This window comes from Notothenia rossii (genome assembly GCF_949606895.1).
Source record: "Notothenia rossii genome assembly, chromosome: 6".
Lineage (NCBI taxonomy): Eukaryota > Metazoa > Chordata > Actinopteri > Perciformes > Nototheniidae > Notothenia > Notothenia rossii.
The window spans coordinates 43,950,486-43,976,717 of NC_136909.1; the positions used below are offsets into that span (position 1 = coordinate 43,950,486).

Below are 26,232 nucleotides of genomic sequence, written 5' to 3' on the forward strand. Positions count from 1 at the left end.
TGAGGGGGAAATAAAGAGACTACACCCATATGAAACAAAAATGTATACATTTAAATAATCATAAAATCATAAGTACATGGCCATAACCAATAACATACAATATCCAATATGAAAAAACATTGAAACTTGTTTATTTATTTGTTTTTGGTTCATTTATAGTTGTGAGTGTGTCTAGGCTCCTGAATCGGCCTCTCCTGTCTCCCTCCTCTCCCCCCTGCTCCTCTTCGAGGCAACAGCAAAGACTAGTTTTAGCTCTCAACAAGTTTATCTTACCTTTTTTCACCTAGTTAACATTTTGTTTGTATTATTCATGCGTTTTTTACTAATCACTAGCCCCTCAAATGGAAATATGTGTTTACATAAATGGTGACCGAACCGTTTGAGACCCACTGAGATAACTTAAACTAAGTTAACTATCTAAAGACTCAGAGAGTAATTTACCTCACCAGAGCTGTAGTTATCAGCCTCTCAGTCTGACAGCAAAGGACTCTCCCTCCACCTTGTTGTTGAAACAGCTCCCTATATCCGTTAGCACAGCTAGCTAGCACCAGATGCTAACAACAATACACGTAACCTTGTATGTCGGCAGGCCACGTCATGTAGACAGCCAGTCACCCTCTGTGAGGCAGAGTCAGACCCTCATTTGCGCTGCGTTGCGTTTACAATATATACGTATATTGCCGGCGGCTGAGTACCGGCATTTTACTGAGTACCGGTGTTACAGTATAAGTTGAGTCATGACAACTGGCGACATTCTATTATTTTCGTCATAGGAATCCGGGGCGTGTACATTGAGGACCCATTGTTGACTTACCAGGAAAGAAACATCGTTTGTCGTTTACGTTCATCTTTTGCTATATCTGCCTTCCTAAGATCACTTTGCTGCACATTCAGTACTCGTATGTGAGGTTGTGGGTGAGAGGCCGATATCGTGACGCTTACAGGGAGGTATCGAACATTACAAAGTAGGTGACTGTGTGGATGCCTGTTCAAAACATTGCAAACTTCAATAAATCATTTAAATTATATATTTGTGTCCGACTTTCATTTGTTCATCGTTCTTAATGTGATGTATAGTAGCTTTGATAGCTGTCCATACCTTCAGACAGCCTAAAAGTAAAACACAAGTTGTTTATTCACAGCCCGAACGCTCATCGAGATGACTGGATCAGTCATGAAACTTGTGATCAGCTCCGATTAAATTGTGATATCAATTCTGTAGCTAACCTCCAGGGAGCACGTTTATTTTATGAAATACCTGTATCCCTCTCATCACAACAAAACTCTACACTGTGCAGGAAAAACAATTACATACATGAAAATAACCTTGATGCATGGGAATTAAACACACAAACTATCTTCCGTGGCTATACTGATATGTCACAGTAATGGTAAACTGTAGATCATTCTCATATGATTAAGTTTGTCCTTTGCAGGCCACCGTATATGGTGCGCCACCCGGTAACGTGTTAAGACAGGGATGGGCAAATGGCGGCCCCCACCTCCTCTTTTTGCGGCCCTCAGATTAATTTATGAACAACATAATTAATACAAAAATAAAAAATATGTATTTTTCTTTTTACTTGTAATACTTATACCATCCACTAGACTCCTAGTTACGTCGCGAGCTGCGTACATGATTTCAAATACCGCAAAATAATCTGTGACACATTTGTGTGTATTGTGTTTGTTTCCCGGGGAAACCCTCACAAGAAACACAGGCTGTTGTTATGCCTGCTGTGACGTTAAATTGCCTCTTGTAATTATGCCTTTACAAGCTTCAAAGATTTATCATCTGAATTTGGCGAAACAAGTTTAATATTCTTAAAACCAAGACTTTGTTTATTTGAAATCAGATGAAAACAAACTGTCACGGACCCTGCCGTGTTATCTATGATTACTACGCTTTTCATTCCTAATTTCAGCGGGAGGGAGGGGGAGTGGTGCTGAGGAACAGCAGAGTGCGGGCTGACAGGTGTCTGTGTTGACATTCCCCTTATTGTGGAATATGGAGAATGCAGAGACTGGCTACAAGTGTTTTAGGTTCAAGTTAGACAACTAATATATGGGTTAGTGTTCATGACTTCATGTGTATGTCATCTTAATGGTTAATCTCAATACACACGCATTTTCCGTGCTTTCCAATAGTTTAAAATAGTTTTATTCCACTGTTTAATAACCTGTTCTTTACAAACATGCCACTTGTAAAAATTAAATAACATTTCTGTGAACTGATATTTGTTTAGTGAGCTTATTAGAGGATGTTCCCATTTTTGGGGGATGTTCCCTTTGATTGTAAAATGTCAATGAAGATGTCAGACTTAGTATATTTGTTAATAATTACATACAACACATGGAATTTGTGTGTGTGTGTGTTCCAAGTGAATCTGCGGCCCCCTGGTGGCCAGTACATCAATTATGTGGCCCCCACCTCCATCAAAGTTGCCCATCCCTGTGTTAAGATAATAGGCATTCAGTTGTTAGTCGGCATGCAACGTACATGTTCACTGTTCATGCTGTGGTCATAAATAAACCACCACTTACCTATGCATTGTGTATTCCTTGTACATACACACATGCATGTATTAAGAAGTATCGACAACTTCTACATGGTGTCAGAAGACGGCACGAGCCTCTCCTCGTCTGGAGAATTACTTTTCCACGGACCGTGCTAACGCTAACTAGCTGGCTGAAGCTAGCCCCAGCTACAATGGCGGATGGATTTCGCCGTCCGGACCCTGTTATGTTTGAAGGAAACGTCGCGGAGAGCTGGCGGATCTTTGAGAGGGAATATGAAATCTTCATCGCCGCAGCGCACCCAGACAAGGCTGCCAGGACTAAGGCTTACATCCTCCTCAATCTTGCTGGACCAGAAGCCATTGAACGTGAACGATCCTTTATGTATGCAGCTGAAGTGCGCGCGCCAGGCCCCGACGGTGCAGTGATCTCCCCAGCTGAATCAGGGGAGGACCCGGACTGTTTGATACGGAAATTCAGAGAAATATGCAACCCTCAACATAACAAAATAATGGAAAGGCACAGGTTTCATTCAAGAAATCAGAAGCAAGGTGAGAGCATTGAGTCATTCATCAGTGATCTGAAGATAAAAGCTAAAAGTTGCCATTTTGGAGACTTAGCTGAGGAACTAATCTGTGACAGAATAGTATGTGGCATAATCAATGACTCTTTAAGAAAAACTCTGTTGAGAGACAGTGAACTGACACTTGCTAAAGCTGTTTCAGTCTGCCGTATACACGAAATGACAGAGGAAAGCAGCAGGACATTAGCCGTTCAAGCTACCAGTGTTGATGCAGTGAGACCTGTTTCTAGCAGAAGATATCAGCCAAAGCCACAGTCACTCGCTCACTCCCAGAGCATCTCTAACTGTAATAATTGCGGAGGCAGCCATGCAGCTATGCGAGAAAAGTGTCCAGCTTTCGGGCAAAAGTGCCACAACTGTGAAAAAGTGAATCACTACAAAAAATGCTGCAAGTCTAAACCACGCAGCTACAGTCATTCAAATAGAAATAATTTTAACCAGTCTGTTCATGAAGTAACAGTGGAAGAGCCCACAACACACAGAGAAGACACGTTCTACGTGGATGGCGTAGATATCGAAAGACATGTTGATAGTGTTAATCCTCAAGCTAAAGACAAAGAAGAAGGATTTGTTACAATTCACATTAATGGCATAACAACTGAAATGAAAGTTGACACAGGAGCTAAATGCAATGTGTTGTCTCAAGAAACGTTCACACAAGTGACCAATGGCGAGCAACTTGTGAAGCAAGAGACTGCTATAAACCTTGTTGCTTATGGAGGAAGCAGGATTGAGACCAAAGGCCTGGCCACACTGCCTTGCTGCTTAAAGGAGCAGCACCATTCGTTGCCTTTCTTCATAGTGAACAAAGATGTGCAGCCACTACTGGGATTTCGGGCATGCGTGGACATGGGAATTGTCACATTGAGCAAAGATGTCCACCAGATCACTACGGAAAGCAACACGGATTTCACCACACAGACACTCATGCAGTACAAAGACCTGTTTGATGATGAACTTGGAGAACTACCAATCACTTACTCCATGACAGTTGATCCTAGTGTACAACCTGTGGTTAGACCTGCCCACCGCATTCCTATTGCAATGCAAGACAGAGTTAAAGCTGAACTTAACCGCATGCAAAACATAGGTGTCATTATACCAGTTACTGAGCCCACAGACTGGGTCTCATCTATGGTGGCAGCACACAAAAAAGACAAGCAGGAAATAAGACTGTGTATCAATCCACAAGACCTCAACACAGCACTGAAAAGACCACATCACCCTATGAGAACAGTAGAAGAAGTTGCAGCACAGATGTCAGGAGCAAAAGTGTTTTCTGTGCTAGATGCTAAAAGCTCCTTCTGGCAGATACGTCTCGACAAGAAATCCTCCATGTTGACAACCTTCAGTACTCCATTTGGGCGGTACAGATTCCTAAGGATGCCCTTCGGCATTAGCTCTGCTAGTGAGGTATTTCAACGCTCGATGGAACAGCTATTTGCAGGTTACCCATGTTCTGTCATCGTTGACGACATCATCATTGGTGGCCGCGGAGTTGCTGAGCATGATGCCAACCTCAAGAAGGTGCTGGAACGAGTGAGAGAAGTCAACCTAAAGCTGAATCCAGCCAAGTGCAAGTTTCGCCTGGATTATGTAGGATATGTAGGTCACATTTTCACAAGTGAAGGCCTAAAGGCAGACCCTTCTAAGACAGATGCAATCACTAACATGCCAGTCCCCACAGACGTTGTCTCACTACAGCGTTTCCTCGGTATGGTTAACTACCTCGGCAAGTTCATCCCGAACTTCAGCGACATCGCAGCACCACTGAGAAAACTCATCCACAAGGACACTGCATGGTGTTGGTTCCAGCAGCATCAGGATGCATTTGACCTTCTTAGATCATGCTTATCAAGTCCACCTGTCCTGTCATACTATGATGTCAGAAGACCAGTCACGCTCACCTGTGATGCGTCATGCTACGGACTTGGAGCAGCGTGCATGCAAGATGACAGGCCAGTAGCGTTTGCATCACGCACCCTCACTGACACGGAGACAAGGTATGCACAAATTGAAAAAGAACTGCTAGCTGTCGTGTTTGCCTGTACAAAATTCAAAGACTATGTGTATGGAAAGCCTGTAGTGGTGGAGACTGACCACCAACCTTTAGTGACTATCTTAAAGAAGCCCATCCACACAGCCCCTGCCCGTCTGCAGAGAATGTTGCTCCGGCTGCAGAGCTACGACATCAGTTTGGTGTACAAAAAGGGCAAGTATATGTATGTAGCAGACACACTTTCACGTGCCCCAACCACACAAACATCTCAAAGCCCTGCTGAAAATGATGCTTATGAAGTTATGTCTGTGAGCTACATCTCCACAGCCCGCTTGGAAGAACTCAGAAAGCACACAGCAGAGGACGAAGATCTGCAAGCCCTCAGTGCAGTCATTAATAGAGGATGGCCCATCCGACAGAATCAGCTCCAACCTGCTGTCCGTCTCTTCTTTCCCTACAGAGATGAAATGACAGTAGAAGAGGGAATTGTCATGAAAGGCCACAAAACTGTCATTCCTCAGTCCCTGCACAGAGAGTACATCAAAATAGTGCACAGAGGGCACCCCGGCATTGAAGCAACCAAACGCAGAGCAAGAAGCATCATCTTTTGGCCAGAAATGTCTAGAGACATCACTGAGGAGTTGCTTTCATGTGCGGTGTGCAACAGCACCAGATCCCATCAGCAAAAGGAGCCCCTCCAGCTTCATCCTGTGCCAGATCTCCCATGGTCCACAGTGGCAACAGACATCTTTGAGTGGCATGGAAAACGGTATCAGGTGCTTGTTGACTCATACTCTGGCTGGTTTGAAATCGACCTTCTCCGGGATGTGACCTCATCAACTGTGATAACTAAATTGAAGAGACATTTCTCTGTTTTCGGCACACCACACACACTCATCTCTGATAATGCTGGACAGTACGCCAGTCAGCATTTCAAGGACTTTGCAAAACAGTGGGACTTTGTTCACATCACTAGCAGTCCTGAATACCCACAGTCAAACGGACTAGCAGAGAGAGCAGTTCGCAGTGCAAAGCAGCTGATGGAACGTTCACACAGAGATGGCACAGATGTCTTCCTCAACCTGGTAAATCTCAGAAACATTCCCCGTGATCTGACGTTAGGCTCTCCTGCTGAACGCCTGATGTCGCGACAAACACGTGCAGCCATCCCTGTGAGCACCAAACTGTTACAGCCAAACCCAAAAGATGCACAACTAATCAGAACACAACTCCTCAACAAGCGGCTCATCTTAAAGCGCCACTATGACATCTCAAGTTCTCCTCTAAAACCCCTGGCAGAGGGACAAGTGATCAGGATGCAGACCCCAAAAGGATACGATTGGCTTGGCGTTGTCAAGGACGTGAGCGAGAAACCACGCTCTTACATAATCCAAGCCAACGGGACTTCATACAGACGGAATCGTCGTCACATCATTCCTGTTCTCGAGCCGTTGCTCCAGCAACAGCAGCCTCAAGATTTCGACCCTCAAAACACTGACCCCTCTATGATGGACTGTGTACTCCACACACCACAAACACCTGAGAGAAACAGCAGGCTGACACAGAACAGTTCCCCTTCACAACCAAGACACACATCACATTTCCCTTGCAACAACAGTGACACACCATACATAACACTATCAGGTCGCACATGCAAACCAAACCCTAAATATGTGCAGTAACACTGTTGGACAATCTTGTTAAAGTGATATGTTTAGTCATTTCCTTTTCCTGTTACCTGGTAAGGTATTTAGTAATGGTTTATTGTTTGTGTCACCAAATGCTAAAGGAATGTTCAATATCCTCTGCCTTAAATGTTATTTACTTTCAGATAGAAACATCAGCTAAAGAGAAGGGATGTAGATCATTCTCATATGATTAAGTTTGTCCTTTGCAGGCCACCGTATATGGTGCGCCACCCGGTGACGTGTTAAGATAATAGGCATTCAGTTGTTAGTCGGCATGCAACGTACATGTTCACTGTTCATGCTGTGGTCATAAATAAAGCCACCACTTACCTATGCATTGTGTATTCCTTGTACATACACACATGCATGTATTAAGAAGTATCGACAACTTCTACAGTAAACCACAGAAAAGTAAGTCCAGCGGGGCACAAGTTGAATACATATAATACGGTAGTTCTATTATGCCTTTAAGCCTATACGTTTAACCCATAAGAACCCGGACCCATTTCTACTTTTGGGGAAATTAAGGGGAACGTCATTTAGACTAAATAGACACATTTCTGACAAGTAACCTCCCTAGTGTCAAATATCTGGGCTTTAATGGTAAAGTAACTCTTATTTATAACTTAATTAACAAGGATGATGTTTTGGTTTGCATTTGTTTGAACATACTATGAATTGAAGAATAAAGCATATGTTAACTAAATATAATTGAATCAGCTAAATTAACTGAACAGACCATAATCATATTTCTAATTGTGCATATATGTCACTCCGGGTTTACTGTGAATGTTTAGGGTTAAAGTCCCGATGTGACACCATGTGTCACAGCAATATTTATGGCATTTGTTTCATATCAATTTCATCAAGAAATGTTTCCACAACAGGTTAAATGTAATCAGAATCAGAATACCTTTATTCGTCCCACAGAGGGGACATTTACATTTGTTACATCAGAAAAGAGCCGAAGACAGCTTAATGTTTAACAAATGACATGTCATGTAAGCATTTTTATTCTTACAGGAAATGGCTTGAATATAAACTTTAGCAACAAAAAACCTTTCCAAATCTAGCTAGTTCTGTCACATGTTTTAGCCTGACACATGGACATCTTGGACATGTTGTTATGGGAAGACAAAAGCAAATGACAAGGACCATGACCCCAGACTGTTTAGTGTGTGTCACTTTGGGACTTCGTGAGATAAAAAAGGCTAAAGCTGTATAAGGAACTTTCCAGAACATTTAAATTTCATGTGACACCCGTGTCTAAGCAATTCTGTCTGCCTTCCATGTTCCTGTTGTTATTTACTTCCTCTCTGCCTTCTTCTGATGATTTATCTGTTAGTTTGTGTGTTTAATTCCCATGCATCAAGGTTATTTTCATGTATGTAATTGTTTTTCCTGCACAGTGTAGTCTTGTTGTGATGAGAGGGATACAGGTATTTCATAAAATAAACGTGCTCCCTGGAGGTTAGATACAGAATTGATATCACAATTTAATCGGAGCTGATCACAAGTTGTCATGACTGATCAAGTCATCTCGATGAGCGTTCGGGCTGTGAATAAACAACTTGTGTTTTACTTTTAGGCTGTCTGAAGGTATGGACAGCTATCAAAGCTACTATACATCACATTAAGAACGATGAACAAATGAAGGTCGGAAACAAATAATATAATTTAAATGATTTATTGAAGTTTGCAATGTTTTGAACAGGCATCCACACAGTCCCCTACTTTGTAATGTTCGATACCTCCCTGTAAGCGTCACGATATCGGACTCTCACCCACAACCTCACATACGAATACTGAATGTGCAGCAAAGTGATCTTAGGAAGGCAGATATAGCAAAAGATGAACGTAAACGACAAACGATGTTTCTTTCCTGGTAAGTCAACAATGGGTCCTCAATGTACACGCCCCGGATTCCTATGACGAAAATAATAGAATGTCGCCAGTTGTCATGAATCAATTTATACTGTAACACCGGTACTCAGTAAGAAGTGCCGGTACCACATGGGTAAAAATCAGAAGTGCCGGTACTGCGTACGTGAGTACCGGCCCAATTCAAGCACTGAATATTACATGAATGAATGCATGACTCATAACGATTGCATGCATTATTACGAAGCAGGATGTATTAAGTCACTGACTTTTTGTGATAAGGTCACAATCAACTGATTTCACTTATCAGATGTAAAAATAAGGTACATATGAAATTAAAGGGTATGCAATCAACAAATTACTGAAACAAAATGAATACAAATGCTTTTAAGAACTATACAGCACCTTGTCCAAGTATGGCAGGCTGCCAACTCTCCTTCAGGATTGGATTGGATGTTGATCCGGCTATTTCTGCCATCTATTAATAAAGTACAAATTATTAGCTCTTCACGCCTCTTTAAAAATAATATGTGTTCTTGAAGATTCTGTATGCATCGTCGTTTACAATGGTAGGGACATTACATTGGACATTTGTTGTGACAAAGATATGTCATTTTTAGTTTTTTCATCTCACATTTATAGATTTTAAATTAAAAAAAATATATAAAACGAATTATAAATTCAAAGTCTGCATGGTTTCTAGAAAGTTAGCTAATGCATACAGAGTTAACATTGCAGAACTGCTGGCATGTATACATTTCTAGCATTTTGGTTAACTATGAAAAGTATGGAAAACTACTGAGCAAACACCCAACATTAGCTTAGCCACAGTAGCGGTTGCTGTTGAGTAGTTTGGCTTATTTTACTATTTTATATGAGAACATGTCACATTACATACAGACATTAAGGAGGCAGGTTACAAAATCCATATGTTTCCGTCTCTTACCTTTTGGAGCAAACTGTCAAAGTTGTTGATTCATGTGATGTGACACGTCACATCACATGAACGTGCCGGGCGGCGCAGTCCCGTGGGTTAGAGGCGCGTTCATAATGCAGAGGGAAATAACCCTCAGAATAACGTTATTAGCACATTTTTACAACTTGAGGAACGAATGTTTTTAATAAGGGCTATACAAGTGTTCATACTGGGTAGTTTATTTAGTTTAAAAAAAATTATCCAACGATTTACAGACCATTCTTTCCCCATGTTAGTCAATGGGAAAAAGTGTTTCCGGGCCTGGCAACCAAAGTGTAGTACCGCCGTTTGGCCAGCAAGAATATTTTCATCTGAGTCCGGTGCACTTCCTGGGGGCTTGGTTGAACTCCTGACAACGCCCCGCCCACGTCCCAACCTATCGTCCCCATATAGACAAGTTTACGCGCCAAAACACGGGTAGCGCCATGACACTACACAAATGCACTTCATTTCCGCCGGAAGTCTTTTGCACAGCGTCTGTCGGTGTAAACCGATGTAAACAATCAGACGGGCACTGGTGTAAACACAGCGATTTCGATGCTAACAGTGATGCTAGCTTGGGAACACGATTCTACTTCTTTGACTGGAGATGGCGTTACTCTCCCCCACCCGAATTCAGTGCAAAACTGGGAGGATAACATGACGACGTGGCCCAGCATAAAACCAAAATAAACTGCCTTATTTAGGTCATGCCCACAGGAGCCAACAGTTGTCTGTTGTTTACATAATGCACAATTTACATGATCTCTTTATGCTGTGCAATATATCATATGTGCCTGTACTGTTTGAGTGAAAATAAAGTTTGATGTAATTTAATTTCATTATTGCACTGTTATTGCATTATTGCATTTCATATGTTCCTTAGAGTGCTACAATTTCTTTTAACACAGTTCATCATTCATATTAAGCTCATACTGTACATAAATAACACTGAATGAATTAATTGTTGAGAGGAAACTAAAGAAATGGCTTCAACAAGAAAGATCACATGTTTAATCCTAACAGGTATTACAAATTAAAATATAAAAGCAGCCCTCACAATTACATCACTATGATAATATTCATATATAATATTAAAAAATATAATGAATGCAGTATTTGTTGTGTTTATCTGTATTTAATGAACAACATGGCTGGGTGCTGGGTGCTGGTTTGTGGTCGTAGCACTCTCTATCTAACCACTCGTTCAGGTGCTTTCTCGAGTGATTGCAACCAACTACCGCACACGTAGTTCCCGAACCACTTTTCTTCATGTTGTAATTGTTATATCCTCTTTGTCTCTGCGATATCAGTGCTTTGTCGGCACAACGGAGCTAGCTAGCAAAACAAACCCAGTCCGCCAAAACGGAAGTGCATTGCATCGAAGGGAGGAGTTCAGGATGTAGAGCGGAAACGGCTCATCTCCAGTGGCGTTTTCTATATGTACAAAAGTGATGGGGCACAGAAAACTATGTCTATATATAAGCTTCTGCAGTGAGGTTCATGGCTGGTGAGGCACTGGCACTGGCATAAAGATAGATTCTATCTATATGGCGCTGATCTTAGCTATCTCTTAGTGGAGGAAAACAGTTATGACATCACTTACGCAACTCTGGGATTTGTAGTCTTTCTAGTTGCGTATTTTTCATAGTCTCACATTTCAACAGTTTTACGAAAAACTGCGACTTTTTTGACATGGAAATGATTTTTTAAGATTGACAAACATCATATGTGTAATTCATGGCACAATTCAAACGGGATCAAAAGATAAGTTTTCTCTCTCCATTGACTTCAAAGTATTATTTTTCCGAAATAAGGTCCCATGATGCGGAAGTAAGTGGGCGTGACTTCGCCACTCTATAGGGACGTCCTTCAACATGGCGTGTCTTGATCAATTTCCGGGTCAAGTCCCGAGAGGAGTCGAGGAGGGGTATTGGGATGAGGCTACAGTCGCTAGCTGAATCCCCTCCCTCAGTGTGTTTGTGTATTCAGCCTGATGTCTACGGGAGGGACTAAGAGTAAAGTTGTTATATATATAATACATATAATGGCTCTGTAAACACTGAATAAAGAACATGTTGAGCTATGTGCTGTATCAGAAACAATGAGCGACATGTTTTGGAAGTATATGGTCTGTAGGCTATTTATTTTGCACACGATTCATAACCTTCAGCTTATTCTGAACGTGTGATCTGAGGAGGGCAGAATATGACAGTTGATGAAATATATCAATCTGACATAAAGCTGTAACTAAAGTTATGTTGAACTATGACAGGTGGGTGTCCACATACTTCATGACAGCTCTAAGACTATTAGTTGCCTGGTGGAAGTCTCAGGCTGTGTTGTGTTAACAAACATGAGGCAGAATGAAACAGATTCAGTCCAATCAGGTGTGTTTCTTTAATTTAAAAAGACTGTTTAAGTTAAAATGGCAGAAACAGAAGACGTTGATAGTTTAATCATTTCTTCACACCAACTGTATTTACATGACAAAGACAATGACCATGAACAACTCTTTCTATTAAGGCAACAGTGTTTCTGTGATCCTCTGTGCAGAGTCTCAGTCTCAGAGTCCCGCTGAGCTCCATGATGTGTGACTGGAAGCTGCCGTGCTTTCAGCTCGATTTTTCCCATGCCTGAATAAACATATGACACTATTAGTAAATGATTAGTTATGATTTTCTGAAGTTAGAGCAGGCCAACTGATCTTACCTGTTTTTGTTTTTCAAAATTAGCTTTCCAAGTGGTGATTGTGGATTAACACATTTATCCTTATTTGCTGTCAAAATACTGGGAGAGAGAAGAGCCGTGTTAGAAAAAGGGAATGCAATGTATATTTGGCTTTATTCAGTTGATTACTCACATAATCTCTGTGCGTGGACAGAAGTTACTGGGCTCATGTATGACTGGCTCCCCCTGTATTTGCTGTTTGTTGATCTTGCCGGCAAACTTAAAACACTTGCACGTATTGGATCTGTTTACTGGATGCCCTGTGGGAAGAAAAGATAATTCGTTATCATGTGGTGCAGGGGATACTGAACAAAAAATTGCCCCTGTAGGCATGTGTATTACAGAATGAAACGGTATGTTAACTGCACTGGTCAGACAAAGTAATAATAATGTCATCTCTTCAGTCAGTCAGCAGACTCAGCCAGGAACATCTAATGATTATTTTAAATAATACTATATTGTGACATTTGGTTACCATAATGTTCAAAGATTGAAAGACAAACATTTGTTTCCTATAAATAAAATGAAATAATGCGGCAAATATCATATACATAAATGCAATAAAATAATTCTGACTTTGAGAAAAACTATTGAATCTCCTGCGCACAATAAAAAAATATTTTATCTGTAATAATTATAATATAACTTAATTAGTTTGAATCATCCGTTCCCTGTTAATGGTTCTACATTAATAAACATTGACATTTTTGAAATAACACAGACATTCCCAAAGTTTCCTTTATTTGTGTTGCAACTATGTAACCCCAAACCCAACTTTAAACAAACTGGTACATTTATGTTTAGCTAACATTTTGAGAAATAAAAGATGCCACACTTAAACATAAATAAATAAATATACAGTTACAAGCTGGATGAGCGTGTTAAAACAGTTCAGCTCCTGTACTAAAGTGGGCTGTAAGCTGCATAACATGACATGATATTTACAGAACATGGATCTTCTTACAGTACCTTGTGCATAGAGGACCAGCAGGCAGGAGAGCAAGGCAGGGAGCGCTGAATGCATGGTGGATGCCTGTACAGAGGTTAAGCTCTTCCTTCAGTGGAGACTCCTGATGCAGTACAGCACAAGAACAACTGCCTTTTATACACTGGCCACACATGACACAATAGTTTGACATCCGAGATTACTTTCACTTTCTTTGTCCCTTCCTTTTTCCTCCAAGAAGCCTATTTCCCAGAATCAAAGAGAGAGAACATGTTTGGCTTATGACTCTCCACACACTCGCCCTTAATGTAGAGGGGAGCGAGGCCGGTGCTGTTCCTCCTGAAGTCCACAATGATTTATTTGGTTTTCGTGGTAAACCAAAATAAATCATTTTGGGTCAGGTTGGTCCCTGAACACCACGCTGAGCCTCAGGACCTCACTCCTGTAGGCCGACTAATCTCCTCCTGAGATGAGACCCACCACAGTGGTGTCGTCAGAAAACTTGACAATTATGTTTTCGGGTGGGCTGGACTGCTGTCGTGCGTGTATGGGTGTATGGCATCTTCAGTGGATCAGTTTGCTCTGTTGGCAAACTGGTGTGGGTTGAAGGTGGGAAGGAAGCAGAACTTAATGTGATGTAGCGCCAGCCTATCAAAGCACTTCATAATCACTGGTGCAACAGGACGGCAGTCATTAAGGCCGTCTGCTTTCTTTGGAACAGGAATGATAGTGGCTGTGGCTGCGAGGTGGGATGAAAAGCGTGTTTCAGGGAGAGATTAAAAATGCTGGTGAAGACCTGTGAGAGCTGGTTGGCACACGCTCTGATCACCTTCCCGTACTCCATCAGGACCAGCAGCCTTCCTTGGGTTCACTGCTCTGAGCACCCGTCTCACATCATGCTCTTCTACAGTGAGCGAGGGGGTGCTAGAGGCTGGTGGGGGCTGGGGTGGTGTGGCTGATTGCTGCTGTGGTGTCTCGAAGCGAGCAAAAAAGCAGTTCAGCCCCACTGTTGTTGGTAATGTTCTGAATGCCCTGCCACGCCTGCCTTGGGTTGTTGCTTGTGAGGTATCAACCTCACAGGCTCTATCCTCCTTTTGTAGTCTGTCTTGGCTTGTTTAATTCTTCTCTTCAGGTGGGCTCGAGCAGCACTGTAAAGCTCCGCCCCCTGACCTGAAGGGTCCCAGGTCTTGAGGAGCAAGAGGACCCGGTCAGTCATCCAGGGTTTCTGGTTCGGGAAAACCTTGAAGCTGTTTTCCACAGTGACATTGTCAATACAGTATTTGATGTAAGACAGTACCGTCTCTGTGCATGTTGCCAGGTCCTGGTGTTAAAATACATCCCAATGAGCAACCCAGTCTCACGGCATTTCGTGTTATAGTCACAACATTTAATCTATTGATTCGTGTTAACCAACACGATTTCCCCCTTTTTTTCGTGTCACACAGAACGATTTTAAAAGCAATGTATTTCTATTGGTATTATGTTTCGTGTCTGCACCACGTCTTTTTGTTCGGTCGGGTCCTGGAAGAACGGAAGCTGTGTGGTTCATAAAAACGTGTTCTTACTCAATATCAAGCCACGATTATTGTTTTTATTTTAAATCATGTAGGGCTCAGAGCCTCAGAATACTGAAATCTGTATTTTTTAATCTAATTTGTTATTCTTTTCTAAATAACACACTGTTATTTACTCAACAATAACACACAATTATTCTTGTTTTTATTTATTTGTTTGATTCTATAATATCTGGCTTTTTTGCCGTCCGTTAGGAACTGAATTTCAAAATAAAGTCACTGGAAACAGACGTGCTATACACAGGCACTGAACTGATTACCCAAGATCCTCAGCTATGGTTGAAGCTCGGTATTGGATGTTTTAGCCGCAATGCACGTTGGGATATGGTGTTAATGCGATATGAAATAACTATCAACAGAATTGCATTGCCAGGCAACAGCTTGGGGTGAAAACAGTATTTCCGGTCTCAAAGTTTGCATCAGAGGTTGTGTTACCGAATATTTTCCGTCTATGACGGATTTTTTTTAACAATGACGGAAAAATCTGAAAGCAGTCCCTCATTTTGACAGATTAGAACAAACTCGGAACATCGCCAAAGTTTCCCCGCAGCGAGGCTCCGGTGTTATGCCGTGTTATGCAGGGCCGGCCCTAGACTTTTGGGGGCCCTAAGCAAACTTTGGTTTGCGGGCCCCCCTCGCTCTGCATAAAGAGTGAAGCTAGTCAGTCTTAGAAAGGTTTTCTGATAAGTACGTTACTAAAATTTGATTGCTTATAAACGTATTCATGTTTACATACGTGCACATTTCTTTTCACTTTTTTTACAAAACGAGTCCAATCTTACTGGTTCTTTCTTTTGCGAGGACAGCATTAATATTTATTTTCATTTGGGAAATATAAGAGTACTTTCAAAGGAAACTGGAAACATTGGCCTTTTTAAGGAAGTGTGCATCTGATTTAACAGCACATTTGGACAAAGAAAAGTCCTCAGTAAAGACATATTACAGCATAACTTTGATTAAAGTCCAGTTCTATATTTATGGAGTCATGTTCGGATGTCATGCAGTTTCAACATGTGTTCTATTTTCTATTATATCAGCCTTTCCAAAGAAATGGGATGTGAAAGTGAAACAAACAAAGTCAAGGGAAAGCCCCAGCCGAATGTTGGTGACTCTTAAAGACAAAGAGTCACGACCGTATAAGTCCTATAAGTCCAACTTAGGAATGGTAGTGTGTGTCCTTGCAATTTAGACACTTGAATGGACATTGGCCCATTCTCAATGTCCTCACTCAGCCTTTTGACATTGTATTCTGACGTTAAAACACATTACTGATGGAATTTGAGCAAATAAGAGGAGTTCATATAGACAAGTTTACGCGCCAAAACACGGGTAGCGCCATGACACTACACAAATGCACTTCATTTCCGCCGGAAATCTTTTGCACAGCGTCTGTCGGTGTAAACCGATGTAAACAGTCAGACGGGCACTGGTGTAAACACAGCGATTTCGATGCTAACAGTGATGCTAGCTTGGGAACACGATTCTACTTCTTTGACTGGAGATGGCGTTACTCTCCCCCACCCGAATTCAGTGCAAAACTTGGAGGATAACATGACGACGTGGCCCAGCATAAAACCAAAATAAACTGCCTTATTTAGGTCATGCCCACAGGAGCCAACAGTTGTCTGTTGTTTACATAATGCACAATTTACATGATCTCTTTATGCTGTGCAATATATCATATGTGCCTGTACTGTTTGAGTGAAAATAAAGTTTGATGTAATTTAATTTCATTATTGCACTGTTATTGCATTATTGCATTTCATATGTTCCTTAGAGTGCTACAATTTCTTTTAACACAGTTCATCATTCATATTAAGCTCATACTGTACATAAATAACACTGAATGAATTAATTGTTGAGAGGAAACTAAAGAAATGGCTTCAACAAGAAAGATCACATGTTTAATCCTAACAGGTATTACAAATTAAAATATAAAAGCAGCCCACACAATTACATCACTATGAAAATATTCATATATAATATTAAAAAATACAATGCATGCAGTATTTGTTGTGTTTATCTGTATTTAATGAACAACATGGCTGGGTGCTGGGTGCTGGTTTGTGGTCGTAGCACTCTCTATCTAACCACTCGTTCAGGTGCTTTCTCGAGTGATTGCAACCAACTACCGCACACGTAGTTCCCGAACCACTTTTCTTCATGTTGTAATTGTTATATCCTCTTTGTCTCTGCGATATCAGTGCTTTGTCGGCACAACGGAGCTAGCTAGCAAAACAAACCCAGTCCGCCAAAACGGAAGTGCATTGCATCGAAGGGAGGAGTTCAGGATGTAGAGCGGAAACGGCTCAATAACTTGTGTATACAGTAGGTGTCATATATAACTTAACATTAATGTTATGGACTTAAAATTGAACATGAAAAAACTCTGAGGAATGCATTAACAAATACATATTACAAAGCTAATTTATTCATCAACAATTTATTAAGTTGCTGTTTTGATGAACTAAATTGATTATTTGACATTGACCTCTCGCTTCTCTATAAGGCAAGAGCTTGGTAGATGTCAGTATGTGATGTCAGTCGGGACAGAGAGCCTGAGGACACAAACAGACAAACATTATGCTGCATGAAATAATACAATATGAATGATTGATCCTGGAACACTTCTAGACCAGGACAGCTTAGAATATAAACATTATCTGAAAAGAAATGAATTTAAAATGAGCTGGTGTTCTGTCAACACGAGCCTCCAATCCCCTCACTGGGCATCTGATAAACATGACGGGAGGAAGGTGCTGTAACACCAAACCATGACCTCAAGGCTGGTATACAGCAGGTTTACTGGAAAGGACCTGCTGAGTCAGGTGGTCATTCTCCTTTCACGTTATATAATCATTTAATCATAATCATTTGATCCCTTGTTAACATAAACATGTTAATTACGTGTCACCTGTTGCCGACTTTCATAGAACAAAAAGATCAGTCAATTTGGGCTACATTGCTGCTTGCACCTGACCTGATATATTAAATATGATAACAAGTATTGGCTAATTGTTCACTTTAATTATGATTATGGCTCAGGGAATACCCACCCTGTTTCTGAGGTCCAGTCGTCTCTCAGGGAGAGCAGCGATGGTCCAGAGGAGCTACAGTAACACATGGAACCAACATACAGAAATACAGCAGCAACAGAAAGTAGCACAGTGACTGGTGCTATGAGTCATTGTGCATTTTATGAAGTGTTGTCTTTGCTTTCTGTTGGACTAACCGTTATTCATTTGTCACTTTTTTTTGTTTTTACACAAATGTGCGGTTGAGGTGGTTGCTCCTCAGGTTTCAGTGCAGAAACGCCTACGTAACACACCTTCCCTCATGTGGCACACCCTGTGAGCTTGCCTAACCTTTCTGGAATGTGTTGGCCGTATTCATGAAAGGGAGGGAACATCATAAAAACAAAGACAAGGCTCACTTCAGACGTTTCAACCATTTGCTGTGTTTTTTACCACAAGCAAGAACCCAGGTAAGAGCTATTTGAGCTTATTGTAGCGTGATTTAGCTTTTCAGAATCGTGTAGAAACTAGACTCATCACCAGAACTAAAGACTTTTCGTTTTTTGAGCTTGTGATTATGCTTTTTTAGCTAGTATGGTGTTGTCTGTCACCTTAACCAACTCTAAGTGCGACTGTTTTAAAACCTAAATTATGTCTTTTTAATTCCCTTTTTACAAGCCAGAATTCCACATGTGGTGGTGCACACTTATTTGCACCAGCACATTGGAAAGTCGGATTTGTAGTCTCAATGCTAAAAATGCTACAACGCTCTATGATAATCAGCTATTTTGTATTCAAATTAAACTTGTCTTCGTATATTCATGAATTACAAACCTAAACAACACATACATGTGACCACGGCAGACTGATGTCCAAAACAGATACAAGTCTTCAAACAAGAGGGTTGTTGGTTGGTCTTTGTTTTTGTCATGTGAAACTGGTTTTACATGCTTTTATTGTCAACTATTTAAAACCTGTTGGACAACTCTTGTGGAGGGATACAAATGAACCTGTCTTATTTTATGCTGGATCCCAGAACATTGGTTGTGACACATACATTGACATCACTGCAGCCCATGCTTTTTAAAACATTTAAACACGTTGCTCTTGGCACATGATCATATACTTTAGACATGTTTATGTGAGCAATTAACTGTATTGGAATACCCCAGTGTCACAGATGGAAGACAGAAAAGCTGCTGGCCCCTCCAGAGCTGCCAGGCGGGGACGCTGGTGGCGTCTGAGACAGCGCTGGAGGATGGTGGGGGTGTTTGAGATCAACCCAGAGCATGAGTTTTACCAACTGACATCCATGATAAAAGAAGGCATGCATTCTTCAATACAGACCACAATGGACACATCAGGCCAGGTGAAGAGCCGTTTGATTTAAGGCCCCAAACATGACACTTTGTAGATGTAAATTCACTCAGGAAAACCTTTTGCACAGGATACACCTGCAGCTGAACAATTCGCGGCAGAGGAAACTCAAACTCATGAGGTGAGTGGGCATTTTTTAATAACAGCATTTTTTAAAGCTTTATCGAGTTTTCATATGTTCATAATGTTCTCAGAGTTTCAGTTGCTCCTTCTAAGAATATCTCTCAACCATCTCTAATACTATGACATTACCCAGACACCTCTCCTTGCCTTGCAGGGTTTTCAGATGCAGACATTTGCAGCATCAGTGTTTGCTCAACAGAGGCGTTCTCTGGACATCACAGAGGAGGAGTACATGAACTCCCTCTGCTCAGACCAATGCTACCTCCAGTTTGTCAGTAACTCCAAGAGCAAGGCAGATTTCTTTGTCACGTAAGTGTAATCTTCGATTACACAGTCTAGTCTATCTTTATCTCATCCTAACACCCTTGTCTTCAAGTACAAGAGCATGCACATAAACAAACTCACATGTCTCAATTATAGCCCAGTATTTACATTGATTCACGTCCACGTCAAACTTTCACTGCCAATCAGAGGGGAGTGGGGGGGGGGGGGGAAGTACTCAGATCTTGTACTTGAGTGAAAGTAGAAGTACCAGAGTATAGGAATACTCTTTAACAATTAAAAGTCCTGCAATCCAAATGTTACTCAAGTAAAAGAAAAGTATTATCATCAAAATATAGTGAAAGTAGCGAAAGTAAAAGTAGTCATTGTGCAGATTGGTCCATTTCAGAATAATATATATGATATGTTTTATAATTAATGATGCATTTAAGTGTTATCAAAGCTGGTAAAGGTGCAGCTAGTTTGAATGACTTAGTTTAAATTGTACTACAGTACTTAGGTAAATGTACTTAGTTACTTCCGACCTCTGCTGCCAAAGTTTAGCCTTTAGCCAGGTGGAGAGGGTGGGTTGTGAGAGGGCTGTTTGTGAATGTTGTCAATCTGGGTTGTTCTGTGCGTGGTTCCTCAAAAACATGGAAGGCCTGCGCAAGAACATTTCAATAGAAAATAAATATAGATGAATAGATGGATAAATAGATAAATACAATTGTGGAGGCAAGAAGCACCTTCCTTTTTTAAATGTTCCTACATGGCACCACCACTGAGCATCTGTTCTAGTCAGCACTAAAGAGCTGATCCAAAGGATTCCAAGTATATTCTTTAAGATTTGTAAAATAGGAGCCAACTAGACTGATTTTCAATTTGTATTAGTTTGAAGTCTCATTGTTTCGGCCATGTTTCCTGTTGACTGTTTGCTGGGAGTTTTACTTAAAGGAGAGGTGTCATGGCCATTTCCACTGATCATAATTCCATTGTTGAGGTATACTAAAATAGAAAAATACTATGCAATTTTCCAAACTCACATTGGTTTCGCATACAGCATCTCTGTAAAGTATGTCGCTGCAGCTCCCCACCTCCTTGATTTCCTTGTTTAGTGATACACAGCCAAACACAGCCAAACTCAACCTGAACACACACAAAGTCACAGCCTAAATAAAGCAATAAGTGTGGCTTGATATTGAGTAAGTAAAAGGTTTATAGGTTGATAAACGCTGTGAGAATGGGTCTGCAGAAAGAATTGCGCGCGATCCCAACTGTCTGTTATCAGCCTGCAGCACGGAGCAGAAATCAGCAGGGCTGCCTGCACTGAGTGTGTGTGTGGATTGGTCAATTTGGACCAATCAGCGGGGGCTTAACGTAACGGCTCAGCGGACGTAACGTAACGGCTCCACGGATTGGCCCATTTAGTTCCGGGTACGTGCTTTCGTAAGCACGTACCCGGAAGAATCAAATGGATGATCATGTCATGATGATGTTTCACCAACTAGGCATTTTGGGGAGGTATTTTCTGTTTTCTGTTTTTTACTCGCTACAGGGTGTACTTTGAGGGTTTTGACTCTGCACACCGTTTACATGCAGAAAAACCTTCATAACACACAAGGGGACGGGTAATAACCGGAAAAGCATGACATGTCACCTTTAAGATAAAACAAGATGGACGTTTATTGATCCCCCTAATTCAGGTGTCATAGCAGCAACAGAACAAGAGAGAAACACAGATAATACACATGGAATATACATTACACGGGCATAATAAGAGTCCAAATAAGTATGTAAAAATGTACCAGTATGAATAGAAATAACAAACATAACGAGTTACACTGATCCGGTGAATGTACATATATGCAGATATGTGAGCAAGGTTAAATCTACACAATCTCTTTCACATATATAGCATGTAACAAAATAATCTGCTGGTCTTGCCAAAAATAACAAATGCCTTGGTGAAATATGTTGGCGAGAACATGGATTTATGTCAATGTGACTAAAATGTGAAGTTGACTGATCGCTCCCCAGCTGGGTCAAGGTGATCGCAAGAATTTAAAAGTGTAGTCAGTAGAAGAAAAACCCTTTCGACGTAGTCTGGGGTTTTTGCACAATCATCCAATATTAACGTTGGGTTCTTGCCTGGTGATAAGGTTGTTCTTGGTTTCAGGAATGATAAGAGATTCTTCTTGAAGACGCAGAGCAAGCGCGAGGTCAGCTTCCTGCTGTCCAACCTGCAGGCATACATGGCCCATCTGGAGAAATACCCTCACTCACTGATGGTGAAGTTTCTGGGTAAGAGAAGCGCAGGACAATGCTGCAGTGGGATATTTTAATTTAGAAATATCACATATTTGTTCACACATGTCTGCAGAGCCCTCCACTTTAGAATGTAATTCACTCTATATCGCCATATTTTCATTGTCCCAAGTGTCTTTGTTTTTTGGTGTAAATACTTTTCTTCAGTATCCTTTTTTAAATGCTAAATCGTTTATTAAAAATACTATTTTCTATTATCCTTATGTATTTCTTTTTTTTTTCACCTATTATTGCAACTTATTTTCTTCAATTGTTTATGTCCGCACCACCAGGTACCAAGGCAAATTCCCTGTATGTGTAAACCTGGCATAAGCTTGATTCTGATTCATATGATTTAATCATATCATATTGTCCTTTACATGTTCCAGGTGTCCACAGGATTGTTATCCCTAATCAAATAAAGGTATTTCATCAACATAATAACCAGTGGGTCATTATTTAAACTACTTCCTTACAATAGCAGTGTTTACAACACAGTGTTCTCTGTCTGCTCTCCAGAAATACTTTATTGTGATGCAGAGCCTGTTTTACCCTGATGACAGGATCAATATCAGGTACAGCTTCCAGGTTTTTCCCAAGTTTTCTATGGATTTCTGATATATTTTATGGGTGTATGAACGCTGTGATTTTTCGGTTTCATAGATATGATATAAAAGGCTGCGAAGTGGGTAGATGGTCTAACCCTGACACAGGCGGGAAACAAATAATAAAAGTGTTGAAGGACAATAACTTTGAAGGGCAAACCATTGCATTTGGTAAGTGCACTTAATTACTATTCTAATTGATGATGTTGAATGATGATGATGATGAGCTATTTCAGTATATTTTAGCAGCAAAACAAAAGTGAAACACATTGTGTAAGGGCACGCTAAATGAATGCTGCTGTAGGTCAAGAGAAATCCTGGTTTGCCCATCAAGTGAAAGTGGACGCTGCCTTCCTTCAAGAGCTCAATGTGCTGGACTACAGTCTGCTGCTGGCCCAGCAGCCTCTGCACAGAGACGAGCTGGACGGGAAGCATTCATTGGCTAACCTCGTTATTCGCACCACAAAGTATGTCTCCTGAGCAAGTCCAAACCAAATGCTGTCCATTACAATAGGCGCTTTCACACCGCAGTTCTTTTCCCACAAAGGTTCATGAGAACTTAGTTCAGGAGAACTCTTTAGTTCTCCTGAACTAAGTACAGATCGCGTTCACACTGGAATAAGTCCCTGATGGAGGATTAGGCAAATGAAGCCGCTGACGTCACTTCTTCTTCTTCTGCTTTGGGTTTACTGGCAGGCCGCAAACAACTTCACGGCGTATACTGCCACCCGAAGTCCCCGGCCGGAAGTCCCCGGAGTTGGGGACTGGCTTCAGTAGAAGCTGCTGGGACTCCCAGCAGCTTCTACTGAAGCCTTCCGAGTAAATCGCCAGAACGCCGACACCTCCTCATCTCCAACGCTCCCATGTTTTCTTTTGTGTTGCCGTAAGTTAGTCTCTCTGCGTTTGTGCGCTGGGCTAATGCTAATGCTAATAATGCTAATGTGAGGATAATAAAATGGCGGCTTCACAAAACATTTTCAGAGTTTTATGGGGCATGGTTTGCATTCCGCCCAGCCAATCAGACATAGGAAACTTTTTCTCCCATGAAAGTCCCTGCTCTCTAGCAGGGACGGAAAAGGGGGTAAAAAGGTTCTCATGAACTACATTTAGTTACATTTAGTGTGAACGCGACATTTCGGAACAAAAGAGGGGAAAAGTACTGCGGTGTGAACGCAAATATTGTGTCTTATTTTTTAGATGCAACCTTTTTGAACCTCTATTGTTTTCTGTCCTTCCTAAAGGTCTTTGGACTTAGACGATAGTCCCACAGGTTCAGACCCGCCAACCGTACCTTTACTGAAGGAGACCCTGGGTGAAGAGGGGTCAGTCCAGCCCCAGGCAGCAGCTGGGGAAGGGATCCCCCTCCAGGAGATAGGCTGCCCTGAGAAAGAAACCAGGTCTGACTCTGAACTGCAGGAGTTCCATGAACATCATCGTAGGCTTCTGCCCAACTGCAAAAATAGCAATCATGTGATTGATGGGCCAGAACAACGCTACTTTGTGGGCATTATAGACATTTTCACTGTCTATGGCTGGAAAAAAAGACTGGAGAACATGTGGAAAAGCCTCCGATACCCAGGCAGGGCCTTTTCCACAGTCAGCCCTGCCAAATACTCACGCAGATTCTGCCAGTGGATTCAGGACCACTCTCAGTGACACAATGCCATGGCAGCTCTGCAGAGTTTATCTCAATAAGAACCCACTTGTCTCCTCAAATGCTACTTCAATTGTAGCCCTGATCACCTTTTGTTTTTTGCATAAACAAATAATTTTGTTCCCTAAACTTTCAAAAGCAAGAACTTTTGTTGCATTTTGTTTTGTTTCAATTTTGAACAATAACTGAGTGTCTAAACTGCGACCACAACCCAGAACAAATTGTTGTCCCTGGAAATGTAATTGTGTATGCAGTTTAGTTGTAGCAGTTTGTTGTTAACATCCTTTTGTAGGAGGAATAATTGATCAGAGCACAGAGATCGGGGGTACGGCAGTGAAAAGGGAATGTTTTGTATTGGCTGCATGGGCCAGTCTGATCTGCATGCACTGATAAATACTTTTAATAGTGTGTGTACTCAGGGGCCTTTCCAACTAACTCGCAGTTGGTGTTATGAAGTGCCTGAAGAGTCTGATCCTGTTCCTGTGGTTAAAGGTGTCCTTCATTATGGAGTCAGCATATCTTTAATTTCCCCTGAACCATTCAGAGGGAAACCTTCTGGGCCTGCTGCATTATTTTGTTTTAATTCAATTTTTTTGTATTCCTTATCCATAATTAGATTTGTGTTGTCCCTCACCATTTAAATGTAATCACATCAACAATACCTTGATATAGGTTTTGTCTATTTGAGTGTTTGCATATACATTTTATAAAAGTTTACCGATAGCAACATGCTAGCTGTGTTTGAAACTGGTTTTAGGGTCCTTTATTTTATAAATTGTGTTTTGTGCCTGTTGCTTTTTTGATCTGTTTGCAAGATTTCCCTCCTGTTTCATTATATCTTTGTTTTCAAAATAACCGTTTGAAAAAAATGTAATTTAATTGGTAATTTTCCATTTTTGTTTGTTGATTAAAACGTTTCTCATGTATACTTTCCAGTGTGAAGCTGCTTCAGTTTTTGTTTTCTCTGCTTTTTAAAATTGGAACAATAGCCTATTACTTTTTATCTATGGACAGCTCTGCATGCATCCCATCAACAGGGATACTTATCCTTATTGTGCAGATAACCTTTGTTATCTGGCTTAAATTGCTCCCTCATTGAGTTAAGAAACCTCAAGTTCAGTACCAAGACCGTTTTTTTTCTTTGAAGTCCAAGTATGAAGTCCATGGAGCCCGAAGTATGATCCGATAAATCCATGGTCCGAATACATCCATTTTTACAGTGTACACATCTCTCTGAATATATAAAGAAAGACTTGAGTATACAGAATGAGGATGTGAGAAAAAGATGTAACCTCTCCTTGTCGGATTTAGGTCACTCCACAGATCTCCAATCATTCCCCCCCCCTTGGGGAGAGAGGTTTTAATGTATTCAGATTTGGGTTAAGTATTACATTGAAATCTCCCCCCAAAAAATTAGGATTCCTTGAGGGTTTATATTATTCATTTAAAAACGTATTTTTAACACTTCCATTCATATCCCGGAGAACCCCATTCTGAAGGGAACCTAAGACACCCTGTACAAGTACAGGTGTCCCATCTTTATCCTTTATCTCATCGGTGCATTCAACATTTGGACTGAGGTTGTTCCCCCCTCCTTCCCTTCCTCTGGGTCAGCAAATACAATCTGTCTGTTTGATAGCAGAAGTAATATTCATCCCGCTTCAATCACATTAGTATGCATAGAAAGTGACAGGTGCTGTGACAGGTCACACCTCTCCCTACTTATGCTAATGAGCTAAGTCCCGCCTCCCCTTTGTTCGAGGTGTGAGATCTCAAGTAGGTGTGATATCCCAAGTAGGTGTGAGATCCGTCGATAGGAGGGGGGTGATGTGTATTCACAGGTGTGAAAAGCCACCACTGTTGCGCCTTATGGTGTATAATAAAAAATGTTTCAATCACATTAGTATGCATAAAAAGTGACAGGTGGGCCCGCCCCCAAGTCTATTAAAACAAAATGCCGCTTCCATCACATTAGTATGCATAAAAGTGACAGAAGGGCCCGCCCCAATTATGTGATGTCA

The 26,232-nt window shown here is 41.2% G+C and overlaps 1 protein-coding gene and 2 long non-coding RNA genes across 3 annotated transcripts; 1 reads left to right on the forward strand and 2 right to left on the reverse strand.

Annotated features, from left to right (window-relative positions):
- Positions 1 to 8,490: 8,490 nt before the first annotated feature.
- Positions 8,491 to 9,925, reverse strand: LOC307043976. Its single transcript, XR_013809491.1, has 3 exons — positions 9,615 to 9,925; positions 9,074 to 9,146; positions 8,491 to 8,713 (listed from the first exon to the last, which is right to left on the reverse strand). It is a non-coding gene; the product is annotated as an uncharacterized lncRNA (long non-coding RNA).
- Positions 9,926 to 11,999: 2,074 nt separating this feature from the next.
- Positions 12,000 to 13,431, reverse strand: LOC307043971. Its single transcript, XR_013809487.1, has 4 exons — positions 13,323 to 13,431; positions 12,487 to 12,613; positions 12,336 to 12,413; positions 12,000 to 12,259 (listed from the first exon to the last, which is right to left on the reverse strand). It is a non-coding gene; the product is annotated as an uncharacterized lncRNA (long non-coding RNA).
- Positions 13,432 to 18,256: 4,825 nt separating this feature from the next.
- On the forward strand, positions 18,257 to 25,139 carry LOC307043968 (phosphatidylinositol 4-phosphate 5-kinase-like protein 1). Its single transcript, XM_079688950.1, has 10 exons — positions 18,257 to 18,357; positions 19,060 to 19,256; positions 19,335 to 19,385; positions 19,542 to 19,696; positions 21,825 to 21,949; positions 22,342 to 22,376; positions 22,472 to 22,527; positions 22,616 to 22,728; positions 22,862 to 23,024; positions 23,799 to 25,139. The coding sequence occupies exons 2-10, from the start codon at positions 19,068 to 19,070 to the stop codon at positions 24,211 to 24,213; spliced, it is 1,302 nt and encodes a 433-aa protein (XP_079545076.1). The 5' UTR covers positions 18,257 to 18,357; positions 19,060 to 19,067; the 3' UTR covers positions 24,214 to 25,139.
- The last annotated feature ends 1,093 nt before the right edge of the window (positions 25,140 to 26,232 follow it).

Bases quoted from the DNA above. Each gene is read 5' to 3' on its own strand.
- LOC307043968 (XM_079688950.1), top strand. From the start codon at position 19,068: ATGGAAGACAGAAAAGCTGCTGGCCCCTCCAGAGCTGCCAGGCGGGGA. The intron at 19,257-19,334 runs GTGAAGAGCCGT...CCTTTTGCACAG, and splicing joins CAATGGACACATCAGGCCAG to GATACACCTGCAGCTGAACA. The intron at 19,697-21,824 runs GTAAGTGTAATC...TCTTGGTTTCAG, and splicing joins AAGGCAGATTTCTTTGTCAC to GAATGATAAGAGATTCTTCT.